General features: G+C 43.3%; 1 protein-coding gene across 5 annotated transcripts in view; it reads right to left on the bottom strand.

Annotated features, from left to right (window-relative positions):
* The window catches only part of Slc1a2 (solute carrier family 1 member 2), a 124,904-nt gene that overhangs the window by 16,513 nt on the left and 87,796 nt on the right, over positions 1–20,595 (bottom strand). For all 5 annotated transcript variants that reach the window (XM_051144230.1, XM_051144229.1, XM_051144228.1 and 2 more), the window contains exons 6-9: positions 19,703–19,829; positions 12,118–12,351; positions 6,589–6,783; positions 904–1,038 (exon numbers count right to left, since the gene is read on the bottom strand). In XM_051144230.1, the coding sequence (XP_051000187.1) occupies positions 904–1,038; positions 6,589–6,783; positions 12,118–12,351; positions 19,703–19,829 (691 nt within the window). The remainder of the gene's footprint in view (positions 1–903; positions 1,039–6,588; positions 6,784–12,117; positions 12,352–19,702; positions 19,830–20,595) is intronic.

Genomic DNA, 20,595 nt, shown 5'->3' with positions numbered 1-20,595 from the left:
ATAGCCTAATATAGGAGCTGCCACACAGCAGCCACGTCTACTGTTTTCTGATAGTCTCCGTTTTGCCCTCCCGTCTTAGACTGACATGTATAACTCTTTCCTTCACTGTGTGTTTAACTGTATGTTTTTCTTAAATTATGTTTTATTTAATCGAAATTTAAATGCACCCCTTTACTTGAACACATAGTGCGACAAGTTGTGACAAATATAAACACCTGTGAATATGAGACATTTATGTCATTCCTTGGAGTTTTCCTTGTCCCCTGATACCACGGAACCACTGACCACTGTTTTTACTGCTATGGCTTATAGTGTCTTCCCCTAGCATTCCGTGTAAAACGCAGTTATTTTACATGCGCATTCTTTTGTATCTCGTTCCTTTCACTGAGCAAAATGTTTTGAAGTTCTTTGCATGGGCCATTAGTTGAATCATTACAGGTACATTTTCCTTTTGAGACAGGGTCTCACATAGCCCAGGCTAGCCTCAGACTCACTGTGCAGCCAAGGATGATCTTGAACTCCTGATCCTCCAGCTACACTTCTCCAGTGCTGGGATTACAGGCATGAACCGTGCTGCCTGGTTTATGCAGTGCTGGGAATGGAAGCGAGGCAAAGACTCTATGCACTGAGTGGTACCCCAAGCCCTTCTCATTGCTCTATTTTCCCTTTGTATTATGATTTATCTGATTCCTCCACTAGACTATGAGGCCCTCAGATTACTTTTAAACTCCTCGATCCTCCTGGGTAGACACAGTAACTTATAGAGGAGAGGGAAAGAGGGAGGGAGGGCACATAGAGTTACCAACAGGCATTGGGTGATTTCTCATCGCAATCTTATCACCTGCCAACTCCTGGAAGGCATCACTCACAATCCCCAGGAAAACCCAGCCCACAGGTACTTACAGGAGCCAGTCCACCGCCACCAGCAGGCTGATGTCCTCCGTTGGCAGGCCTACAGCCGTGAGAATGAGGAGCATCGTGACCAACCCGGCACTGGGAATACTGGCTGCTCCAATGCTCGCCAGGGTGGCTGTAAGGCTGCAAGAACAGAGAAGCCCAGGTCACAGGAAGAAAAAGAGTCTTGGCGATCTTAAGGATATAAAAAGGAATCCTTCCATTCTCCTACAGTTATTAAAAGTCCCTTCTTCCTTTCTCCGGGGACTAAAGAAATGTAAGATACTAATACCCAGGAACTGAGCTCGACAACGATGGAGCAGCATCCCCATCGTGATAGCCGACTAGTCCAGTGTACACAGGACTAAGGCAGTCGACCTTCTAAAAGCAGGCATGGGAATAGTAAAGATGAAGACACAAGTCGCCCTCTCCCCTCCTGTGGGAACACTACTGCATTCATTTCTGTCTACGCCTCCATCTGTCTGTGGGTGCCCCTGTTCTTTGGACTGTGTGGCAAGAGTCTGAGGAGGTCGTTGCCAATGTTAACATGAAAACTTGGGATGGGATGTATCCAGAACCAGCCAGGTGGACATCAGGGGAAGCAATCAACATATTCCAAGAGACATTCAGTTTCACTTGCCTGGACATACTCTTTCCCCAGAGTTCAAAGTTTGATCTTGGGTTCAAGTGTCCTGTCTACATACAAGAGGGCTCACGAGGCTCAACATATGACAGTGATATTTTCATCTTTGTACACGTTATTTTACAGAAGCCATCATTTCATCTTTTTATTTCTAATTGCTTGTATGTATGTATGGGTGCCCATGTCCATGTTAGTGTATACATTGTAGAGGTCAGAGGACAATCTTGGATGTCATCTTCAAGTACACCATCCACCTCCTTTGAGACAGGGTTTCTCATTGGCTTAGAACTCACCATCCAGCCACTGTGTCCCAGGTATCTGCCTATCTCCCACGCTCCAGTATTAGGATTAAACACACTAGCCACCATTCCTAGCATTTTTATGTGAGTTTTGGGATATAACTCAGGTCCTTGTCAGGCAAGCTATCTCCTCCAACCTAACGCTGTCACTTCTAAATAGAACATTGCTTCTGAAAATAGGGCTCCTCTGCTTGCTTTTGTGTGTGCTGAAAAAAAAAATGAGGCTTGCTTGCTTTGTAGTTAAAACATTATAGTGTTTCTAGAGCTGGTACTCAGGCACCAAGCTCGAGGCTCTCAGAAGGTTTAACCAAGTCAGGCCATCAGTGTGGCCCAGCCTAGAACCCCAAGATCTGTAACTGAGAGCAACTTGAAGGTCCCTGAGGCTTCAGCGGATTGGCATGGTTGTTTCATTTTGTCACCCCTTTCAGGTATATTACATACTGGGTGTGAGCTACAGAATATGCTTGTGCCCTTTCTCTGTCACACCAGCATGGAGGTAGTGTTATGTTTCGAGAACTCTATGATTAAACCCATTTGAGATGGCAGACAGAGTGTGTAGTAACTCTTTGAACTTAAACAACGTAGGTTCAAATCCTGGCGATACTATTTGTCAATCACATAACATGACTTCAGGCAACCGTTTCTCTTTGTACCTTGACTTCCTCATCTGTGCAAAGGATAAATGGGGGTATCTCTTTTCCTGAGGTGGTCAGCAGCTTTTAGGAACCAATAAGGACAAAGGCACTTGAGAAAGGTTGGCCCTTTGCAACCCCCAAGCCAAGTAAACTGTCATTCTTCTCAGGAACTCAGGGGCAAGGTGAAACAGTTGTGGGAGTTAAGTTTCCTTAAAGCCCCAGACATCTGGGAATCCTCAGCCCTTCCCCAGTATGGACAGAGCAGAAGGGAAGAGGGGTTCTTGGGTTCCAGTCACCCTTCGTCTTGGCTGCTTGATTTTCAGCATGAGTTGCTTTGGTCATGAGTCATTCACAAGCACCCTGCCCATTTTAATCTGACTAGCATTTGGTTCTGTGAGACAAAATCCTATATATATGATCCTTGTTGAGGGCCAAATCCTAACAAGGACAGTGTTATCTGGAGAATCCTTACCCTGCCCTGGTCCCTTGACCTGTTCTGTTTTGTCTGGCACTGCACTTCCCTGGCTGGCTTCTCCAGAGGCAAGTTCCTGGAGGCTGTGCCAAGTTCTGTGTACACAACATCAAAGCAGAACTGCACAGGAAACATGCAAAGTACATAACCATGTTCTCTCATCATGAGACAACCAGGGGATTGGATGGTGTGGTAACTTAGGGTCACACAGATTCAATATTGTCTCCTGGAATTTGAACACTCCTCTGCTTGATTATACTACTAGTTGGCCCTTGGTAATCTTGGAAATTAGATGGCTTAATAAATACACAGAAAGTTCTTGATCACTGTTCTCCTACATGATGGAGGAGAGAGAACGAGGTATTTATAAATAGCATAAAGCTAGGCTTGGATACTTTGTACATTGTGGGCAGAGAACTACACACATGCCATGCAGGGGCCTGTAGAGGCAGACCTTCAGATGTCTACAATTAAGGAGGATTTGACTAAACTTGCCCAGAGACCAAGATTTAAACATATATGGCCAATCATATCCTTTATTCAGTGAAATTTCCCAGCAGTAGCATTGGTAATAAAAAATAAATTCCCAGTAGATAGAATTGTGTAATGTCAGTAAAATCACGATCACTTAGCTAGTCACTACTCTAACTTTAATCCCATAGTGTATGCTGTGAAGGGTAAGTGTGGTTGCTGTCAAAGCCAAGAATGAAAGGACACAAAGCCATCATCATTTGACTAAAGGATTTATTAAGAAGTCCTTTGCACCCAAGATTTTGGAAGCATGGGAAGTTGGAAGTCTCATGTGATATCTCTTAGGACAAGAGTCATGCTTGCTATTCCAATCTGAAGCAAGTTTTCCACTGTGAGTAACTTGTGGTACTCATTAGGCCACTGTTACTTTTTCATTTACCATTACAGGGTTCATGTTGTGTCACTGAATGTCATTGATAGAAATAGTCCGATAGCTCCCATCTAGTGGTATATGTCATGTATGATGCCCTCAACCACCCTAACTCTGTGATTGTTATCTTCATGATATAGATGAGGAGATGGAAGGTGTGCTCTGGTATATACAGCACAAGGTATTTATAAAGGCCAGATAAATAAAAACATAAAGGCAGCCCAATAGTATTATAGCAGAGACAGTGTGACCACATTTAGGTGGCCTGGGTTCAAATCCTACCTCACCACTTATAAACATGATCTTGGGAAAATTATGTTTTCTTTCTTCATGCTTTATTTTCACCAGCTGAGTTATATAGAACCCAGTACCCATTTTCTAAAGCCACTTCAAAGGCCACAAATTATGAAGCTCAGTAAACAGATGAATATATTAGAATTCTGTAACCTGAATTTTAGCCATCCTTTAGATGGCTGGACTCTTTCAGCCTCAGTTTCCTTATTGGTCAGATAAAGTGGCTTCAAAAGGCATTATTTATATTTCTAAATCACATGTTAAACCTGGTGAGGTGTTATTTTCTTTGTTTTCTTACTTAACTGTTCACCCCAGCTCTGATGTGTATGGAATGTTCATTAAAATCATCTGGAATGGCCATAAGGAAGGAACTGGTAACCTAGCAAAAATAGCTCCGAGCTGGCAGACAGGCTCCCAGATAGATGAATGAGGCACAGCTCTGACGTGGCAGTTCCTCTGGGCTTATCGACCCATACACAGTGAGAATTTCTGTCTCCAAGCCAGTTCTGAGTTTGCCATTCCAATGTCCTCAGCATGTAGAGAAATCAGATACAAATGAACTGACTCTTTAATGAGTGGCACCTAAAGTGGCCCTAAGACCACCAAACGCCTCTAGAGAATGAGCTCGTAAAAAGACACCAGCTGTCACCAGAATTTCTAGGGGAAAACCATGTTGTCAAGGGTTTGAAGGGAGGAAAAGGCCACTATGTAAATCTGGACACGAAAGATATGGCCTCTTCTTCATGTGCAATGGAGATAAGACCAACAAAAGTTCTATTCTAATAGTTTCCTTTGAGCTAAAATCAGGAAGGAAAGAGAGTGTGGAATGGAAAGGGGCTGCCTAAGCGTCAACAGATGACTACTGCTTATGGCATCCACAACCCTGAAAACCAGGTCTTGTGTGTAAGCACCCCTAGACTCATGGTACTGTTCTGTGAAATGGGGACAATGGGCATCTGTCCTTTTCAGACCTCTGGGAATGTCTGAGGTGAACTATGACAAATGCCACGTCAAGGCACCACAGCACCGGAGTTGTTCTCATTCTAGGAGCTGACAGTTATTTCTTTGGCAATCTAATCTTTTCTGTGAGTGAATCAGCAGGGCTGTGGTTTTCACAGTTCTTTGGAGTTTTCTTTTGCCTCCAAGTACATTTATTACACAGAATGTGATCCACCTATCCCTTGCATTAACTGGCCTCACAGAATCTAAGAGAGAAAGGAAATGTAATTCACAACATCCCAAAGTTATAACTTTCAAAGTCTTAAAGGGACAGGCAGTGGTAGTAGCTGACAAGGCCAGGTTCAGGTGGTAAGGAACAGGGACAACCAGTTAATAGAGAACACCTGCCTTAAAAGACGCTAACCTTCTAATTATTCTACAGCATATTACAAAGCAGACAGCAATGGCTCTGAGCTTGCTTCAGTCCACCGACTGCCAAATCACAGTCCCAGGTTCTAAACACATTCCTCATTTGTAGACGAGGACATCGAGGCATTGGGGTGGAATGTAAGTGAAACCAGGAGACATTTTTCACTGTCTTATTTTTTTCTACTTTAATTAATGACAGAAAGTGTCTTCTTATTTAACAGAAGCTTCTAGTTGTAGTAGATGTGACAACGCTAAGATGATGTCATGTATAGTGTCAGTACAGCACTTAAGCTTTCAATGACTCCACCCACAAATAGGACCTGCGTTTATGAAGGAGCAACTCATTTGAGATGACCTCTCAGGGCAATTTTAAAACAATAGTAAGTATGGATAGTAAATAAAAGCTTTAGGGAAAGTAGGACTGTATGCTACTTATTTACACTAAAATATTCTATGTCATATTGAGGAATCTTAGTAGCTCATCCTGTCTACCACCGTGCCTTGGAATATCGAAAGGAGCATGATTTAAATTTGAATTTTGCATGTTTATATGTGCATATAGTACATGTATGGACATCAGAAGACAACTTTCTATTATGTAGGGCGTCAGGATTGAAATCTAGTGCAAATGCCTTTATCCACTGAGCTATCTTATCTATACAAGAAGGGAGCATATGTTGAATGATGGAATAATTGGAGCCAGAATCAGTAAATGCCACCCCCTACATCCATGCCAACTCATGAATAGCAGTACAGCCTTGGGAAACCCATCATATTTCCAAGCTTGATTTACCTTGTATGTTAACTGAGCATAGACGTAACTATGTGGCCACATCTATGGAACTATTAACAGCCAAACTGTATCTGGGCTCTGATGTAGGTGGGCATGTGCAATGCACACAGATGAGAATGGGCCTCTTTCCTTCTTATCACCATCTTCTCCCTTTGAAGTTTGCCAGTAATTCCTTCACTATGTGCTCCCTAGAGGAGAAACTCAAGCAGCCTCGTCAAGTGGCATCAGGATGCAGTGAGATCACGAGAGATGGTTGTTTCTCTGTGTCCTCTGCATGCACTTTGCTCACCTTACAGTCACAATCTGGCCTCCATCCAGGATGACACCATTCATCTGGGCTATGAAGATGGCTGCCACGGCTTCATAAAGGGCTGTACCGTCCATGTTAATGGTCGCCCCAACCGGGAGGACGAATCTGGTCACACGCTTGTCAATCCCTAGATTGTCTTCCAAGCAACGGAAGGTGACAGGCAGAGTTCCAGCACTAGGGGTGGAGAGAGAGAGAGAGAGAGAGAGAGAGAGAGAGAGAGAGAGAGAGAGAGAGAGAGAGAGAGAGAGAGAGAGAACTGCTTTAGAGGCAGGACAAAACACAAACAGAATGACACTGCAAATTTTTTTGTTGTCTTTTTCTAATAAATGTGACATACAAAAAAAAAGCAGTAACTAAAAAAAAATTGAATTATACTGCTGATAGGCAACAAAATATTTAGTCGGTTCTGGTTTCTCAGAGCTACTCAGAGCCTGCCAAGTCCCCTGTCCTTCAGTCTCTGTTTCCATCTTGGGATAACTCTTGAAGCACATCTGATTGTGTACACCAATTGGGCTGCAAAAAAATTATGTCAGCTGTCAACAGCAAAACAGAATGAGGAATTTCTGAAAGACCCATAATTCACGCCAGAATGCTAGGCCAACAAGAATACTGCATGGACTGCATCTAGCCCCTGGGAATCATTTTGAGTTGGGATTACTAATTTGGAGAATGCAGGACAAACATGTTGTGCACGCGTTAGCAAGAACCCAAGCTTTGAACAATCCACTGGGGAGCTAGACATACAGTCAGTCTCCCAGATACATGACCTCCAGCCAATCCTGAGTCTCTATGATGACAGGGCAGGAAATCATGTGATGTGGAGCTAAAGGCAGTGTGGAATGACTTCATTCTCACCGGGTTGGTGATCCAACCACATGATGCCCCCCCCAGGGGATAGAACATTGGGCACATTCCTACACCTTCTAAAACAGAATACCTAGGAGAACAAGGCTTCCTCTCAGCCAGAGTATTACATTCTTTTAGACAGTGGTGCAAAGGAGATTGGGGTTTAAATAATGTTTAAAATCAAGCAAAAGAGCCAAACAGCATGAAACTTTTTTTTGAGGGGGGGGGTGGTTTGTTTTGGTTTGATTACTTTTGTCCTGTTTAAGTGAACTGGAAAATTTCCAGTGCAGGCAGCATTTGGAGGTATTTTCAAGCCTTGGTTAGTTAGCCCCTCACACTAGTTATAATTGGCACATCAACAAGACTGGTCAAGTTCACAAAGGTCTCAGTTCCTCAGAATGGGAGAAAAAGGTCAGATTAGAAATGTATTGATTCTGGGGCCTACTTAGAATCAATACATCTGGAATCTATAAGAGACATCCAAGTCCACTTCTTAAACTGACCCAGACAGAGCATCCTTTGTGATTACAGGTCAGGGCTCTGTGATGCTTCTTGCTGGTCTTAGGATAGAAAAAGTCAATTGATGTGGTGTTGTGTGGTGTGTGTGTGTGTGTGTGTGTGTGTGTGTGTGTGTGTGTGTGTGTGTGTGATTTACAAAAGCCTTATAGGCCCAAGTAAAAAATGAGGCTTTGTTCTCATTTGCATGCAGGAGATACCATGTTCCTGGCTTGCAGCCTCGGCTGTTTTAATTAGAAGTTGGCCTCCTTTTATTCCTCTCATCCTCTCTCCCCATTTCCTGGGACTTCTTCTTCAAAGGGTTTCCTGGGTATGGCATAGTCTAAAATGGCTACCCAGGCATTGCTGGTGGCTGGGATCCTCAACTGTATGGCTCAAAGCGTAATTCTGGGAATCACTAAAATATATTAGTTTTTCTCGTTGCATCCATTTTTCCAAAATGTCATCAAAGGGTCTTTGGACAGAGAGACTTAGGAAATGGTTGTGAAGCATTAAAACAGCCCCTATTCTTCTACTGAGCAGGTTTTATATTTATGTCTTCCAAATCCACACAGACCCAGCTAATGCAAACTAGGACTTGAAAGCTTCAGTGCTCTCCTGTACTGACAGGCTGTCTCTCTGGCACTGCTTTTTTGAGTCCCTTCTTGGCAGCCTCATGACGTTACTAATAATAATGTGCAGAGCTCCTGCCCTCCCCAGCATGTGCTGAAGGCAGAGTCATAGACACACCCTTCTCTAATACCAGTCTCTGTATCCTTCACGAAGAGCCAGTCAACCACCCTGTTTCTACAGTTGTTTATGGTGGCCATGATTGGGGTTGTTTGGAACCTTTGGGGTGTAAGGTTTAAGTGGATATATGCCATTCCGGTGGACTTTGAGGCTTTAAAATCTTGGCTGTGTTTCTGATCCCATCTCCGCTTCCTGGTTGGCACTATGAGAAGCCAGCATCATGAGTTCCCACTGTTGCGCACGGACCCGTTCCAGTTTCTGTCTCTTCCTCTCCACATTGGACTGTGTCTCCTTAAACCCTGAGCCAACATAAACCTTCCTTCCTTAGGTCATTCCTGCCAGGTGTTTTGTTACAAAGACATGGAAAGTAACTACCCAGAGTCCTCCTTCAGTACGGGGAGGCAGAACGGTATTTAGCGGGCTGTTCCTGGGCAGTGGATTTTTTCCCCTTGTGCACATTATGGCAAAGAAACCATGACTCAGTTCTTGGAATGTGAGTCTTGCCCTGTTGCCTTTTAAGAAAAGGAAACTCCACATCTAGGCAAAAGCCACATTTTAAGTGAAGATTAAAACCATATTTTTCTCCCTATGAAGTAGAGAGTAAGGAGGAAGGGAATGGGTCTAACCTTTAAGGCTTTATTTAGATAACTCACGCATTGTGTTTGATTTAAATTCCAGGGTTTGGCATTCATATCCCTTAAGAATTTGTCTTGTCTTTTAAAGTTACTAGGCTTAGGGCCTGGTTATTTTTTAAAAAACCAATAATTTAAAAAAATAATTTAAAGACAAATTTATGAGAGTATTAGGAAAATATAAGGCATTATGTTATAATTGTGAATAGAAAAAGTATTTGAGCAAAACTGAATTTCTAAATAAAAAAGTAGTCACAGCTTTGAATATACATAAATAAAAAAGTTCCAGTGTAAAAAATTATTATTTATCCTCAAGAAAGATGACTAGGAGGGAGGTTTCTTATCTGTAGCATGTGATGTAAGAACTTATCATAGTTAATATACATAAAGTGAGCTTGAAAACCATCCAGGAAAGGATGAGTACCCACAGAGAAAAACAAGCTGGTTCACACAAGGAAAGGAGAAGGAAAAGAAATAAGAAGTAAAAAAATGTTTTCCCTCATCTTCAATCAAATACATGCACATTTGATGATTAGTCCTCCCACCAATAGGATTGGAATGCATCAAAGCAGCATGGGTGTGGAATACCCAGCTCTGGTGAGTGGGTGGGGAAGGACACTCAAACACAGGTGGTGGGAATATTAAATTCTGGACTTCCTGAAGTGTTAACCGGCAATGCATTTCAAAAGGGCCAGTGTGTGCCCCTTGACTCAGAGAGACCAGGTCTAGAATGTCTCCTGAGAGCCTGGAGGAGATGTTAGTCAGGGCCCTGATTTACACCTCTGGGCATGGAGTGCAGTATGTTATTATTTCATTTCCTTTTAGGCAGTGGACTGCTTTGCCTATATGCATGTATGTTCATGCCTGGTACCAGGAGAAGCCAAAAGAGGGTGTTGTCTCCCCTGGAACTAGAGTTATAGGTGCTTGTGAGCTGCCATTTAGGGGCTGGGAACTAAACCCAAGCACTTTACAAGAGTAGCAAATGCGCTTAACTTCTAAACCATCTCTCCAGTCTTTTATGTCCTGTATATTGTAAGTTCACAAAATAGTAGCAAAGATCTGTACTAATAGAAAATATTTTCATGGTCTCTTGACCCAGAGGGAAAAAAATAGAGGTTTCTAGAACAGCAGATGTGCACAGTAAGAAGTAGGAGACTTATAAGCATAAAGATTAAACTACAAGGTCACTGTCTGCTGTCATCGGCTGAAGACATGAACACGTATCTGGTGAGGTTCATTGTCTTCCTCAACATTTTATTCACTGTCTGAACTTTATCATTAATATGATATGCCACAATTATGATTAGATAACAAAATAAAAGTAAATAATGTTGGCTTTGATTGGGGCGGGGGAATGGTTTACCCCTCTGAAGAGAAGTGTTCTCATGAATACAGACACTTATCTAAAGAGAATCTAAAGCACCAGGAAGCAAAAGGGAAATTTTGCAGTGTTTCCCTTCATCTGGGGAAAACAGGATACTAAATCTGGCCCCCAGTATTGCATACACTTCAGCCTTTTCTGAAAGCTCACATTCTATTCATATTGAATTCCTGCTGGCTTGCAATATGCAAACATAATTTGGCTTCCTGTGTGGCTGTTGGGTCACTTGAGGGGACTCTGACAGCCTACACAAGGGCCTTAGACCTTTCAGCCATGTTGTGCCACTGAGTGGGGACCCCACTAGTAGGACACGGCTACAGGCTCAGCAACTGGACCTGATGGCTTTCCACTGTTGGTTTTGGCCTTTGCTGGCCTCCAGGTTGCCTATTGTTTCATGATCTCAGGCTCAGTTTTGTGACACAAAGATGTATCAAAAGTAAAACACTGATTTCAGTCTAAAACAGTAAAACTCATTAGTATTCAAAATTCTACAATTCTAGATGTATTTTCCATGTTTTTGTTGTGCTTTGGCTAACTTTTGTCCAAGATTATATTTTTAAAAATATTTCTGTTGCCTCTATTTGAGATCCTCATTGACTTTCTAGGCTCTGGGAAGAGCTAATGAAGCAGGAGTTGACTTCCTATCAAGGTCAAGTCATTAAGGCTGGATTTGAGTGGAGAGAAGATAGGGTAGCACTGTTCGTTACATGGTTTATGCTAAAGTCAAAGAATAAGCTGGTCTGTGCTTGTTGGGAAGAAAATCACCATCTATCCTGTGGAAGTAGGTTCTACTGGTGTTGGCGAGACAGCTCAGCAGCTGTGCAGAGGACCTGGCTTCAGTCCTCAAGACCCAGATCAGACAGCACACAACTGCTTATAACTCCCTCTTCTAGCCTTTGCAGATGACAGGCATGTGTGTAGAGCCCATACATACATGCAGTCACTCACACATACACAATATAAAAGTAGTCATATCTTTTTAAAGAATAAGTTGGATCTTCTACTGTTGAAAAACAATTGACCAAAAATTCAATAGAAGTTTTTCTTAAAAAAAAAAAAAAAAAAAAAAGCAAATCATAGGTGATACGCTAGGTGAGCCACATCCTACTATACCTCTGGATAATATTTAACGCTACACTCCATTGGTGCTCTGTGCAACACAGTAACATGCGAATCCACAGCATGCAAACATCTAAACACTTAGTAGGAGGTCATGTTTCCAGTCCTGTTAGCAGTGCCCAGGAGAAGCGAAGGGTTCAAAGTGTTTACATTCTAGAAAATATTGTCATAAAATGTGAAAGGCATTCTCACTGAATTTGGGGAATATCTGGTGGGAGAGAACAGGAAATAGCAAACAGAACAAAAGCACCAACGTGGAGGAAGATGGAATCTCCTGTGCTCTACCTGGAAGCAGTCCCCAGGGCAGTGATCCAGGCTTGGAAAATACCAGCGAAAAAGGAGAATGGGTTTTTTCTGGTCACCACAAAGTAAATCAAGGGGAGGAAGATGCCCCCGTGGATGATGAGGCCCACGATCACCGTGATCATATACATCCCCAGTTGCCTAGCAACCACTTCTAAGTCCTTGATGGCGATGATCTTCCCACAGATCAGGCAGGCGATACCCAGCGGGGAGTACCTGAAAAACACAAAAGAAAACAATAGCTTTGAAGAGATCATTAAGTGGTTAGGGACCTGAGTCCCACCAAGGGAACTGCACCTGGAGGAAAACTCTTCCTCTTCTTCATTCATTCATTTATTTTTCTACATATATCCACACTCACATGCACTCGCAGTGTTTTGCTGAGAAAGAGCACAAGATCCAATACTTTGAATTGACCGGCTTAACTGTTTTATAGATCTAGTGTGACGCATGTTCTGGTGATTAAGTCCAAAGACAAACTTTATTGCTAGGGCAAATTTTAGGAATAAAGGGGGCATGCCTTGGCAGCTTTTAGCTTATCTTTCTGCAAACAGAGTTAAAGGCTGAGAGACACACATTGTGTTTCTGGAATCTTGTTTGACATCCTTGCTCCTCAATTCCTTCCTAGAATTTAGGAAGTAACTGGGACTTGGAAATGCTCATTGTTTCTGGAAGCTGGAAAATGTATTTAAAAAGATGGAGAGAGCAGGAAAAAGAAAGGAAAGGAATGGGGGGGGGGGGCTGCCAAAATTGAAGCATCCGTGCCAAGGAGTACATTTAGAGAGATGCAGTTTTGTGACTTTAAAGCATGAAAGTCTCATTGTAACAGCAAGAACGCTGGATTCCATTCACTGAGTTACAAACTCAATAGCAAGGCCTGCACACTCAGAGACTGGCCCTTAGTGCCACACATCAGTGCTATTACTCAGTAATTACAGAAACCGTCCTCTGGAAATGTTCAGTCACTAACTAACCCAAGCCCAAAGTCAGAAGGAGAACCATGCCGCTTGTGAGAGCCCAGAAGTGGGGCTTTTCCTTACCAAGCCAAAGCTCTTCCCTTTAGTGCACCATCCCAGTTCCTCATAGGTAAGCAGACAATCACCATTCGGCAACTTATCCCATAATGACATTTGTACGCTGTCATTATCTTATACAGGGACTTGCAAACTGTCCTGTTTCCACTCATAGGAAAACTCTCGCATCTTAATTTTATTTATTTTTTGCTTGTCTCGGAACATTATTATAATTAAATAATAATAATAATATAGTTACTATTGTTATCTAGTGGAGGTGTTGCTGGGCAATAATTTGTTCACACTGTGATGATGTCTGACTGAAACAAGATATTTGTAGGAAGACTGACACCTCATTAGCAATTTTAAACATATTTTTGAGAATAACTAAAGTGAAAATAAGATCCCCAGACAGGTTTCCCAATAGGGTGTCAGGAAAGCAAGATCTAAACATACTTCCTTCCTTCCTTCCTTCCTTCCTTCCTTCCTTCCTTCCTTCCTTCCCTCCCCTCCTCCCCCCTCCCTTCCTTTTGGCAATCAAGCCTGGCCCCAGTTCTTTCCTAAGTTAAACAAAGATTACCAAGGAAAGCAGATGAGAGTACTTAAATGAAGAAAAGGCAGACTTTGTCCAGCCTTTCCCTGGCTACAGGACCTCATCTGGTGACATGTTCTCATTTTTCAGATATGGGCATCAAGGCTTAGAGAGGCTGATCCCAACATCACCAGGAAGCTGTGAGGTGCAAACCTTCGCATATGCATCTGTGTGCACTGATGAATTTCTCTCCCACCCTTTCACAACTTGATTCCTTTCTCTTGTTTGAGGTTGGCTTTTATTTGCACATACCTGAGTCCCAAATCCTCTCCTGCCCCATGCCTTTTTACCCAAGCCTGAGCTAAGGAGACTTTCTACACCTCTCACCAGGCTACCCAGCAGCAGATGGTTTTATGAGCAAACCTCATTCAGAAAGAGCTAATTTGTAGCTGACAGTAACAGCCGAACATTAATGTGGCTCTGCTCTTTCATGTGGAGCTTCCAGCCCCATCCTCACTTGCCTTTCCCCTGGGGTGCAAGCTGGCCATGCTTGAGAGCTACTTCTCTAGCCATTAATAAGAGTGTGAAACAAGCCTTCTGTCACGGCATTAAACCTTCGTGTTTCTTGCCATTTGATAGTATTCTGGTGTGTCCATAGTCTCAATGTCTCATAAATCTGCTAGAGTCCCAGGGGCCAGCACTTTGTCGTTGAGACTGTAAATAACTGAACAAAATACACCTCCCTATAAAGCCCAGAAGAATATATTTTCATAAACCAAGAGATCAATTCTTTTCCAAACACCAATCACCCTTTAAGGCCGTCCAGAGATATGAGCTATTTAGGATGCTATTCAATTTTCCTTCATTCCCCCCATGCTCTCCCCAGGTCGAGTAATTTGTAGAATGGAAAGAACATGTTTTCAAGGGCGATCAGCTACAAAGCCTCCCCGCCCTCCGCAGGGGGAGTACATTTGAGCAGGGTGCACTAGAGGGAGACTCACCCAGAAGGCAGGGTTTTGGCAGTGTGGGTAAGCACTAGCTCCCACCTTTGATAGTATTAGCTAAAGGCCATGAGGTGAAGTATCAGAGCTGGGCAGTACGGAATGCAGGAGTCTTTGCTATGCCAAACACCTTGACCACCCCTAATAGGACGAGTATTAATGGGGAATAAAAGAGCCTTGCCCTTTGACTTGGGACTTTCATTTCCCTACACCCAACTTGAGTTATACTCCTCGGCTTCTACACCAATGAATGAGTTCGTTGGAGATGGGATTCCATGGAGAAGAATGCCCAGAGGCCAAGGTTACCACTCAAAACTCTTGAGATGAAACAAGCAAGGATATGATTAAGGACAGGCAGAGGCTTAAGGCTCCACCCAAGCGTTCTGAAGCCATGTAACACGCAGTAACTCTTGGGTCCATTTCCTATTCAGAAAGGCACAGTCGTGGGGACAGAAGTAGAGAACATCTCCCTGTAACCCACAGCCCCATGCGCGCTGTTTACACAGTCACTATTCACATATAGTCCATGTGTCATCTGTTCTGGCCTCTACCCACTGTGAACCTTGATCCTCGTTTGTCAAAGATGACCTTTGCAAGGCTGCGCTCCACTTCACAGTCACAACCTCCCTCACAACAATCGAGCTACCCAGAACCCAGTCACAGTCTGTGTTACCCATAACCAGCTGTTTCACAATGCCCTCGAGCTGCCTGCTCTCACAGTAATGTGTCCTGGGCTCCCACCAAAGGCTGGCACTAGGACTTCTATATTTTAAACATGTCCCCAGGTAATTCTGATCTGTCAGAAAGTTAATGTTTCATCAACAAAATTCTCATTTGAAAATGATAGAATGAAGATATTCCCTAGTTAACCTTTGGAGACCATGTACCTTGGCTCTCATTTATATAAGACCAGTGAGGTCCTCACCCACTAACTTGGGGTCTTCAGGCCTGGTGCAGATGGCTAGACAGATTATGTCCAGTAGTACTGAGCCAAGGCACCTTCTCAGTGTGGCCTACAACACATAGGCTAAAGGGACAAACAGTTCACACAGCCTCTGTTATCCCTCAGGGGCTTCCTGTCACAAATCAATGAGATCTAACCCACCAGTCGCCCCCAGAACCATGCCTGCCTCCCCACCTCGCTCCTTCCACTGTTTTTAACCATTTTTACTGCAGTGGCTTTAGTTGGCTGTGACTCTCAATAGACTCTCATTTCCTGCTTCCTTTCCATGCAATCTCCTCTCAGCTTTTCACCTTGCTGTCAGGTCTTCACCATGTCTCAATCCACACAGCTCATCCTGGCCACTCAGGTCGACTTCCTTCAGTCTCTACCCCACAGCCTTGCTTTTGTTGTCCATATTACTAACTGAATTCACATTCGTTTCCTTTTGTCTATCTTTCCTTCCATTCTTTCAGTAGAATGTGGGGCCAAGGTAGACAGAACCCCTCCACAGTGGTAATTTTCTATCACAACAGTGTCAGTTTAGAAGGGATTAGTTCTTTATCAAGTGAAAGAACAAATGGGTTGGGGAAAAATTCTTTACCAAACTTTAGTTAGATCCCTCCATCTTTAGGCTGTTGATTTCCTTCCTTTATAAAACTGACTCAACAAAGAGCCCCACTGAGTCAGTTTAGCGAGAATCCCCATCCTCAGTGTGCGGCTCTCCATCTCTGCTCGGGTTCCTCCTCAGGGTCTACTGTCCTCTAGTGGCATCTGGCCTCCCTGCTGTGCCTCCAACAAGAACCCTGCTGGATCCTTAGCAGAATCCCTCTGACTCTTGATGTGCCCTACTCCGTTGCTCATAGTTCCCACCGTCCCAGGATGTTTAGATATGAGCCTAGCCCCTCACCATCACTATAAGAACACATTGCTATGGTCCCTGTACCCTTTGAGGCAGCCATGAAGAATGCCTTCCTTGTTTTAGCAAGCACCACTGGATGGTCTTTCCCTCAGCGGTATGGATGGTGGAAGGGCAGGAGTTGAGTGGTAGAAACTGAGGAAGGGCAGAGACTTCTTTTTCTAGTAGAGGAAGGCCATGGGGAGTTTTGCTTTCTATTTAAGTTTTTCAGAGTTTAAAAAAAAAGTTTTAAAGAATTTTCAAAAAAAAAAATATAAGGATATGAAACTTACAACACACATATGGGGTTTTCAGACTTCTTGAAGTATTAACACACAGAGAGAGATACAGGGGATATACATGGAGCGGGGTGTTGGTGAAAATGGCCGCAACAGAATAGCCACAAGCTCGTTTACAGAACTGTTGCTCTCCTGCACATAGAACAGCTTCAGTAACTTGAGGTCAATGACCTAATTCTCACAGTAACTTCTTGACATGGATTTTATAACTATTTCGTTTTACTAATCAGGATGCAAATGTGTCTAGCTTGCTTAAGGTCACATAGCTTATCACCAGAAGTTCTTAGAGAGAGACTGCTGGACAACACTGCTCGGCAGCCCCTTTTTGCTTGGTGTTGCTGTCTGGAAAATGGGCTACTGAAAGCATCTGTTTTGTCAGGTATCACTGGATTGAATAAGCATGAACGTGGGAAGCTACCTGTATAATACTAAGCATATTGAAAAAAATAATACGTCATTGTTATGATTTAATGATAATAATTTCCTTAATAAATGAATGAGTTTAATAATATAATAACTGAAGTTGAACATGGAGCAAGATAAAAATCATTCCCATTTACATGTTAATGATCATAATTTTTAATCCCAGTGCTCAGAGGGAAGATCAAGTTAAGGTCATCCTTGGTTATACAGCAGGGGTGAGCTAGCTCGGGCTATATGAAAACCTATCTCAAAACAGTTTTTCTTTCTTTTTTTCTTCCAAAACAATTTTTCTTAAATGAAGCTAATAATAAAGTTTGTCTTGTCTTCACAATGCTAGATTTTTCTATTTTTACTATTCTTTTTATTTTATTATTTTAATTTTAATTTATGTATCTTATGTATATGAGTATCCTATCTGCATGTTCACCTGCATGCCGGAAGAGGCATCAGATCCCAGTATAGATGGTTGTGAGCCACCATGTGGATGCTGGGAATTGAACTCAGAACCTCTGGAAGAGCAGACAATGCTCTTAACTGCTGAACCATGTCTCTAACCCCTATTTTTACTATTCTTACTACTCCATGAAGAATGATGATTTCAGCCTTGAGGGGTCAGCAAACAGTGCTTAGCTATTTTAGCCAAGACCTTTCCACAGGCATCTAGTTATCAAACGGGGATACTGAGAAGGCACCTAACGAATGATAGAAATGGACCTCTCGTCATAAAAGCCCCACCTGCCTTCCTGAATGAGGTAATGGAACCTTCTAAAGACTCCTTCTATAGGCCTAACTCATAGCCCTCTTTACTCACTCACCCCCACCCCACTCCCTCGCTGGTGGATGGTGGAGCACACAAGGTGAAGGTTTCACCCTAATGTACAGTCTCCACTCCAAAGCCACATCAGCTTTCCTAGGAAACATAATTCCCTCCAAGGACCCTAGGCACAGATATAAAGGAGGAGCAGGAACCATGTCACTCATGCCACCTGCATCAATATCAGCAATAGGCACTACATCTTTACCACAGGGACATGTGGATCCTTGGACATGCCAGGCATCATGGACACAGTACTGCTCAAGCAAGAGGCTGGTGCTACTTTTATGTGTCACTGCCTACCAGGCCCCACAGAAGACTGAGACAGGCCCAAAGGATACGACATTTCATGCTAGCTTAAGTCTTCACAAAATAAACACTGGAACACTGACATCGCCCACGGAACTGAAAATCCAGCACTATAGCAGAGCAGAACACAGAATTTCACCAGCATCGCTTTATCCCTTTTTACTTTAAAAGTTCAATGAGGTGATGAGGCGAACACGCCAGGACTAATATTTTGGTTCTTGTACTTAGCTGAAACCTCAAAGCCCTCAGTCAGCCTCTCATCCCTACAGTTTTAATGAGGATCAACCGCAAACACATCACCACATTTGGTTCTGTGGGGATGATGTGAGTTTCATTTAATTTTTGTGTTATGGAATGTTGCGATCCTGTTGATTTTCTTTTTCTTCATTTTGCTTTATTTTTCTTAGCCATTTCGATGAACTGAATATATGCCCTTGCCCTTATTTGAATGTTTAAATCCTCATACTAGGTGTGCTGAAGTGGGGCTTTTAGGGGTGATCAGGTAGCACTCTGATGAATGAGACTGGTTTTCATTCACACTCATAAAGTTTGAATAGATTTCGGTGCGCCCCCCCCTCCCAATTCCTGTGTGTTGAGTCATAACCTCAGTACAGTGGTTTGGGAGATGGGCCACCTGGAGGTGAGCCCTCTTCAATGTGATTACTGCTTTAATAGAAGAGCCTTGGTGAAGCCTGTTTGTTCCTTCCACCAAGGGAGGGCACACAGAAAGGGCACACAGGGATCAGCCACTCACCAGATCAGATACCAAATCTGCTAATGATTTCCCAGCCTCCCAACCTGTGATTAAAAAAATAACAATAATTCATTTGTTTATAATTGTACCTAGCCTGAGGTGTGTTGTTGCAGCAGTGGAAGCAGACTTAAAAAAAATGCTCTAGAAAAAAGACCCCAGATGCCTGGTCCCTTCTCTTTCCCCTGCGTTGTTTCTCTCACAACTCAGATGAATGTGCTAGAAGTTGATCACACAGACATCTTGACTTCAGACTTCTAGTCTCCTGAGCTTGGAGAAATATCCAGGGTATGCAAGTCACTTAGCATATGGCACTTTGTTACAGCAGCTTGGCCTGGGGTGGGTGTGTGAAACAACAAGAGCCACTCTCAAGCCAAAGGACACACAGAGTTAGATGACACGCCAGATTTGGCCCAGTGACTAGGAAGGGGAAGCAAGAGGGAAAAGAGGAGAATTTCCACGCCCCTCTGTATCTTTGTGGTCCACGTCCACTCTTTTTAGACTGGGAGGCCTCCATTGTCCTCCAAGGACCCCAGGCCTGTATCCGGCACCATTCTGATGGATGATGTCAGAGTAAGCACACTTACCACATGATCATGATCACCAACTTCATTACAATCTCATTCAGAATGTTGAAGAACTCCACCATCAGCTTGGCCTGCTCACCCATCTTGCCCATGGCGATGCCGAAGGCGATGAAGAACCCTATCAGGCCTGTGGGCAATAACATTACTCAGAAGGACAAGTGACAGAGTACGCACTTCTTTCCCTGACACTTTAGCATGACTGAAGTACAGGGCCAATTCTGCCTGCTAGTCACCCTTGGATAACTTAGGAATCAGAAGAAAAAACTCAATACATTTCACACTGAAATCCCCACCAACACACACCCTACAATTACTGCTTTTCTTGGCATTTTTCACTTGAGCAGGCTAAACTCTAAGCAGTTCAGGTGTGAGTTCCTTGAAGAAAATGAATTCATTTTCATTCCAAAGTGAAAGGTGCTGTCTTCTCTTCCACCTCACTTAGCAAAGCGTGTGTGAACAGCTCCCATTATCACACAGATTAACAGAAAGGAGCCTGGGTGTCGGGACTTGGGGATTGTCATGCAAACTTTGGAGCCACTATTGGAACAGCAGAGACCAATCAGTCCATAAGCCCTTGCTGGGGAAATGTCCAGACCATTTCAGTGTTGTTCTAAGGGGTACATTTCACCACGGGAACTCCCTCCAGCTACACAGCAAAAGTGGAAGGAAGAAGAATGATGAAACAGGAAACAGCAAGAAATTCAAACGAGCTAGAATGTCCCAATTAACCACCCGTTGCAGATCTAGCCAATGGTCAGAATATTCTCCACAGTTGAGTGGAGAGTGTGATATGACTTTCTCACGTACTATGGTGCCTCACATTTGACCATGTCCCCTGGAGGGGGAGACCTGGTGGCACTCAGAGGAAGGACAGCAGGTAGCCAAGAAGAGAC

The sequence above is a fragment of the Acomys russatus genome, chromosome 4 (genome assembly GCF_903995435.1).
Source record: "Acomys russatus chromosome 4, mAcoRus1.1, whole genome shotgun sequence".
NCBI classification, from domain to species: domain Eukaryota; kingdom Metazoa; phylum Chordata; class Mammalia; order Rodentia; family Muridae; genus Acomys; species Acomys russatus.
Note: the sequence above shows the minus strand (reverse complement) of the source record. Positions and strands in the feature narration are given on the sequence as shown.